The following is a 7,206-nucleotide window of genomic DNA, read 5'->3' as shown; positions in this document are numbered from 1 at the left end:
AGCTGGGCATGGTAGCGCGCGCCTGTAGTTCCAGCTACTTGGAAGGCTGAGGCGGAAGGATCACCTGAGCCCGGCAGGTTGAGGCTGTGGTGGCTGGGAGCGGCCACTGCACTCCAGTCTGGGCGACAGAGTGAAACTCCAACTCAAAAATAAATAAAAAATAAAGTGTAACTGATTCACGGTGCTTGACACAGTACATGGCACAACGTCATCAACATAATGGGTCATTTCTTGAGAATAAATGTGATAATGGTAAGGCCAAGTCAATAACATTTTAAAAGAGTGCTCTTTTTATCGATGCCATCTCTCTTTAAATAATTCCACTTTGGTAAGTAACATACCAGCTATTAATATATCCAGGAAAGTCAAAGGACTAGGGTCTCTTTCTAGGTCAGTCAATTCAAGTCACAAGAAAGGAAGACTCTCAACCACTGTCATTCAGCATAAGAGTACTCGGTACCTGGTAATATTCACCATTCATCACTCCATCAACAGCATCTGCAAAACAAGATTTTGGTGTGTCAATCAGGACTGGTCAAATACTGGGAAAGAGGGTTTATACAGTAGAATACAGCACTACGGGCTATATGAACCAGGAGCTATGAAATGCTATCCCTGTGGTAGATGCTAGATATAACGCCTCCGAAAGTGCTGGCTTTATAGGTGTGCCTCACCATGCCCAGCCTAATAACTTTTTATTTAGTGAAACCCAGGTGTACTTATACAAACATGACAAATGACTTCACCAGAATGCAGACATATCTGTCCTCAAGCTCTCAAAACCTTCTGAGATTCTGTTTTCTAGCTTCGAGATGACAAATGGAAGCCTAGTAGAAGAGCCCCACAGAACAACAATATCTCTCTATGAAAGATGCCTGAACGAAGCATATTTGTATACCTAACCCTAAACTGTACCCCACAATATCAAAATAAAAAATATTGATTAAAAAAAGAAAGTTCTGGAGAAGACAAAGGAAAAGTGTGACCTGGAGTCATTCAGTGAGCACAGTTACGGCCTGATTTTCAAACAAGGTGCTTTCTTTGGAGTCAGGACTCTCCATCCTGTGGCTATAGTAGGTTTGGCACGTAGTGGTTTACAGTTGACACTTTTTGTTAATTCCTCTAGCCCACTTGGAACTAGTACAAAACTGTTAGGCCCTGGGCAAGCCAAATTAAATGTTTTCAAGGATGTAGGCTATAAAGACTGAAAGTATGACATAAAATCCAGTCTTTTGGGCATAATTAACTATTCAAGAGTTAAATGACAATGTCCACCTAAATAAAAACTACGTATCTCCTCCCATATAGTACAATAGGGTAGTCCATGTCTCAAAACAAAACAAAAAACTGATTAGCTACAAATCAACCCTAATATTTTATCCATTCTTTTGGTCCTTATGCTTCTCTTTCCCCTCCCCTTGGCTTTGGGAGTACTAAAAATATTTACAGATCATTTCCCACTATGCCCTCCCTGATATGAAATAGTCTTTTTTTGGCGGGGGTCAGAGTCTCACTCTGTCGCCCAGGCTGGAATATAGTGGCGCACACACGGCCACCACAGCCTCAACTTGCTGGGCTCAGGCGATCCTTCCATCTCAGTCTTCCAAGCAGCTAGAACTAAAGGTGCACCACCCTGCCTGGCTAATTTTCAAAATTTAATCGTAGAGATGAGGTCTTACCAACTTGCCCAGGCTGGTCTCGAATCCCTGGGCTCAGACAATCCTCTTGCCTCCACCTCCCAAAGTGCTAAGATTCTAAGTCTGAGCCACTGCTCCCGGCCAATATTGTTTTTTAAAAAGGGAAAATGACGACAGAAAGTACCATGTACTTTCATCACTCAGTCCATTGGTTTCTAACCTTTTAGTTTCTCTAATGCTAATATATATACATATATAAAAAACTTCTTTCAGCAAAACCAGACTTCTCCAACACAAGCTTTCTAGTAATTCATTCATATCTATATCATTAAATTTTCAACTTTTTTCATATGAAAACAGCTACTACTTATTGCTCCCAGCGTTAAACACTTTATATATGCTAAGTTTTAATCCTCACAAGCTTATGCATATGAACACTTCACATATAACCTTAGAATATGGATAGGATTCCTCTGAGAGGTGAATAGGTGTTCTTGAAGATGCGGATAATAACAATATTCTCTTTTAAATTTATTTTTTATGTTTAAGATAATAAGGAAAATACTAAGTGCATGTATTATGAGAAAATCAGCCTTTAAAAAGTAGTGCTAACTTGAACTAGGATGACAGAGAAAAGATCATCTGTTAACCTGATATGTGAATACAAATCACAGGACCCAAGCACTTAGCAATCCACCTCGGCATTTTTTTTGAGTTGGAGTCTCACTCTGTCACACAGGCTGGAGTGCAATGGCACACTCACAGCCACCACAGCCTCAACCTGTGGGGCTCAGGCAATACTTCCACCTCAGCCTTCCAAGTAGCTGGAACTATAGGCGTGCACCACCATATCTGGCTAATTATTTTATTTATTGTAGAGATGAGTTCTTGCCAAGTTACCCTGGTTTCCAACCCCTAGGCTCAGGCAATCCTCTCATCTCTGCCTCCCAAGTGCTGGGATTACAGGTGTGAGCCACTATAGCTGGCCTCTTCAGCTTTGATCTATTTTTCAACTACTAGTTTGTATACATCATGATTATTTCAATATATTCTTCATATTTTTCTTAAATTTCCCTTATTGTTTTTTACTCCTATGCTTTTTCATGACAGTACAAAAATGAGTTTCTTATAGTTTTGGTCAGTGGCTTTTTACTACTTTAAACCATATGCCATTTACCCATATAATTTTCTATCATTGTACCAATTTTTGGAAATATTAAGTTTATCAAAAAACTAACCAAATCATTTGAGGGCGCATATTCAATTGCTCCTCTGTAATAAATTCCTTAATGTAGAATTGCTGGGTCACAGGATGTAATTGTGTGTGTATACATATAAATATTTTGGTTTTTTGAGACAGGGTTTCACTCTGTTGCCCAGGCTAGAGTACAGTGGCATGGTCACAGTCCACCACAGCCTCGACCTCCTGGGCTCAGGTGACTTTTCCACCTCAGCCTCCCAAGTAGCTGGGATTACAAGTATGCACCACCATGCCCAGCTAATTATTTTATTTTTTGTAGTAATGGGTCTCAAGGTTTCACTATGTTGTCCAGGCTGGTCTTGAACTCCTGGACTCAAGCTATCCTCCCGCCTCAGCCTCCCAAAGTGCTGGAATTACAGGCAGGAGTCACTGCACCTGGCCTATTTTAAAGACTTCTAAAACACTAACCGCTTGCCCCCATCAGCCTACCAGTTTATATTACTACCAGCAGCACACAAGTGTACCATTTCTTAGACCTTCACAATACTAGTGCCTGTGCTTTATCATGTTTATACAGTTTTGCTAATTTGATAAAACTAAGTGACTTTATTGTGCCAATCTTATTTCCTGTGAGGTAATCACGTCTGACACTTGATTTTCTTCTTTATTGAACTGTCTGAACTTGCCTATTTTCCTATTTTAAAATTGTTATCGCTAAGTATTCTCTCAGTATTAATAGTCCTCTCCTATTGCAAATATTTTCATTTTGTCTTTTAATTTGGTTTGTTTTTTAATACCTAGAACTAAAGTTTTGTATACACCATCAAGTTTTCCTTTATGATTTCTGCATCTGCTTTTATGCTGAAGGTCTTTTCTACCATAAGATAGATAAACACTTTTCTTCTGTTACTTTTTAAAATGCTTCTCTTTAACTCACCTAGAATTTTGTTTCTGTATAAGATAGAAAAGAATGATAAAGTTTTAAATTCTAGATCCTTGGCCGGGCATGGTGGCTCACGTCTATAATTCTAGCACTTTGGAAGGTCGAGGTGAGAGGACTGCCTGAGCCCATGAGTTCAAGACTAGCCCGGGGAACTTGATGAGACCTCATCTGTACAAGAAATAAAAAAATTAGCTGGGTGTGGTGGCGCGTGCCTGAAGTTCCAGCTACTGGAAGGCTGAGGTGGAAGGATCACCTAAGTCCAGCAGGTTGAGGCTGTGGTGGCTGTAAGCATGCCACTGCTCTCCAGCCTGGGTAAGACTGAGACTCCAACTAAAAATAAATAAATAAATAAATTTTAGAGCCTATGGTAACTAGTCCAGGCGGGCCTACATTATGGTTAATATATTACAGCTAACATACCAGTTATCCACTTAATATATTCCGGCCCAGGGTCATTCTCAATAGCAGAGATTTGATTACTACTCCATACACAAAACTAAAAGCAATCCTCATCTCACACCTCTGTTGAAATCACATGCTGTTGGTCTGAAGACTTAGCCAGACCCACTGACATGTGCTCTGCCCTCTATTAGTTACTGTATTACTGTACTGATATTCTTGTATAAATCAACAACCGGCTCAAGTCAAAGGATAGTCTGTTGCATCAAGGACATCCAAGGACTTGACTTACTAGGACAACTAAACTAAGCAACCCAATGCTCCAGTAGGAAACTTTCTAGGGCATCTCAGGAACTCCAGACAGAAACAAGGGCCACAGGAAGTTTCCAAAAGTGAAAAACTTTCTGTCTCAAATCCACCTTCAACTTCCCATGTGCCCCAACATATGAAGTCAAATAAACCTAGGTTTGAATTCCCACTTGAGACATTTATTAGCTTGCTACCTCAGGAACACTGCTGGATTTCCATTCTCATCTGAAATATGACACTGCCACTTAACCTGCAGAGCTACTGCAGGGATAGGAAAGTAAATGGAGTATCTGGTATCCAGTAAATGTGCAGTATAATTAAATAACAAGTGCATGATTTCCCTAAACTTCTCTCCGCCCTGCTACCAACTGACATTACTATCCTGCTTCAGAAAGCTTCCCTTTAATTCACCCTACCTCTTTTTGTCTTCTACAAGAAATAACTCGTCAAAAGCATAATAAATATTGCCACAACGCTATAATCTCTCCATAGCTCCTTAATCACCTCTCCTGTTCTACTACCCCGTCAGCCCTCAAGACTGAGAGCTTTTCAATAGCTCCACTTGTGCTGCCTCCTTATTGGCCACCTATTTTCTTCAGTGTCTCCCAAGTCACTTCACCAAGGTGGTTACCTCCTGTCTCTAAACTTATATTTCTACTCTGGATCTAACTGAGGCCATCACTTCAGTCCTAACCCCTCTGGTTTTTGCCTAAGACCGTCCTCTGTGGAATATTTTTCCCCATGGCTGGGGCGAGTTTAGATAACTTTCTCTTCCGTCAATCTGTTATAGTCTACTGCCTATATATACTGTATAACACATCAGAAAGAGTTCCCACATAAAATCTCTCAATTTCCTCAGTACACCTCAAGGCTTATAGGCCTTATAACTCCTTTCTTCCCCTACTCCCAAGGAATAATAGTAGCTGGAATTCACTGGGTGCTTACCACACATCTGTAGGCACTTAACACATACTCTTTAAGGTAATCCTAAAAAGGCTATACAGCATATAAAATACACCTTTTATAGAGGAAAAAACTGAGGTCAGGCAATGGTGGTAGTTATATAAACTGCCTGAGACCACAAACCTAAACTTACACTCAAGTAGTGTAGGGCAGCACAAAATCTTAACCACTAGAGCATCTCTAAGAAAGAAAAGAAAGAAAGAGAGAGAGAGAGAGAGAGAGAGAGAGAGAGAGACAGACAGACAGAAACTGAGCAATTAGTTCTCTAACCCCCAAAGGAAATGCTGACCACTGCATTATTACCAACCTCAACTACATTGTCAGGGATCTGGCTTTAAGTCACTAAATGCTTAGTTCACTAAGAAAGACCTTCCTAGGAACTAAGTCAGCAATCATCCCTTTCCTTCCCTTTGCTGAAAGCTTGATGCACAAAGAACTTAATTATTCAACTATATGCTCTCTCTTTTATCTTCCCAAACTTCCCACTACAAAGCTCTGCCAGTTCTATACATGACTCTTGGATCTAACATTTTTGCCCATTTCTCGGACAAGCGTGTGAACATCTACGATGAGTCAGACACACGTGTGGGTAATGAAGATACAACATAAGCAAGAAAATGGCCCTGAGTCAGGACCATACTATGGGTCTTGGATCTTACTTCTCCCAACTGTCCTCCCCAGGACAGCCACAATTGCCTTTCTTATCCCACCACACCCCTGCTAAAACAAGTGTAAGATAAAATGGTACAGTCCATAGATAGGGAGACTTGGGGCTTAGCTATTAACTCGCTAAAACAAGTGTAAGATAAAATGGTACAGTCCATAGATAGGGAGACTTGGGGCTTAGCTATTAACTCGTCCTTTTTTCTTAAGCAAGTCTCTTCTTTCTAGGATTGTTTTCTATTAAACGAGAGAGGTTAAACTAAAGATCTAAGAGGTAAGTTTTTAAATCCTCAGCGGAATGTTAAAAATCAGCCAATGAAAACATCCCCTAATCACTTAAGGTCAATTTCACCTTCCAATCACAGCCAAGTCCAAACTACTTGCTATAAATTGCATATTCAGGCATATTACATGTTCTCATGGAAGTTCTTATTAGGGAATTGATTTGCTTAGAAGGCAGGATGGTGTAGTACGAAAACTCAGAGGCTGCAAACTAGCAGCAACATCTCCCCAAAAGGTTCTGCTTGGCTGGCAATGTAATTTGAGATTTCTGGGTCTGAACGCCTTTACACAGAGCACACTCTAGTGCACCAAAACCCCAAGCTCCAACACTTCTACTGTCTCATGTCCACACAGCTTCTCTCATTTATGTTATCTACCTGGTCCCTTAAAGTTTGAGTGTAACAGACACTCCTATTTGCCCCAATAGTGCCCTGTTCTCCTTTAGTTGAAATTTTTTAAGTAAATGAAAAGCCATGTCTCATTTTTTCAAGCTAAATTTCCTACTTTCCTATACTACCGAGTAGGTCTTTTCCACTCATCCTATCCTCCCACACCACACTCCTAAGCATCACACAGTAAGGCATTCAACGGTCAGACTGTTATCCTACCTCTTCTACTTGACTATGGCAGAAAAGGCCACATTCCATTCTCTATTCCCCTCTTCAGCCCTTCCTGATTGGTTCACACTCCTACTGAGGTCAACTGAGGCAATACCAAATGTGTTCCCAGAGGAAGAACCTGAAGTCCTAGTCGTAAGACACTCAAGAATGGTAAAGTCCTATCCCTCCTGGCAGGCTTTTTTTTTTTTT

At 40.6% G+C, this 7,206-nt stretch overlaps 1 protein-coding gene across 12 annotated transcripts in view; it reads right to left on the bottom strand.

Annotated features, from left to right (window-relative positions):
• Positions 1-7,206, bottom strand: part of CLTA (clathrin light chain A) — a 47,031-nt gene that overhangs the window by 14,451 nt on the left and 25,374 nt on the right. For 9 of the 12 annotated variants that reach the window (XM_021714962.1, XM_008062961.1, XM_008062962.1 and 6 more), the window contains one exon: positions 461-498. The exons of the other annotated variants lie outside the window; for them this stretch is intronic. In XM_021714962.1, the coding sequence (XP_021570637.1) occupies positions 461-498 (38 nt within the window). The remainder of the gene's footprint in view (positions 1-460; positions 499-7,206) is intronic. 12 annotated transcript variants of the gene reach the window in all.

Source organism: Carlito syrichta, unplaced genomic scaffold, assembly GCF_000164805.1.
Source record: "Carlito syrichta isolate Samal-C Ts95f unplaced genomic scaffold, Tarsius_syrichta-2.0.1 Scaffold306198, whole genome shotgun sequence".
NCBI classification, from domain to species: Eukaryota; Metazoa; Chordata; class Mammalia; order Primates; family Tarsiidae; genus Carlito; species Carlito syrichta.
This window is presented reverse-complemented; position numbering and strand designations above follow the sequence as displayed.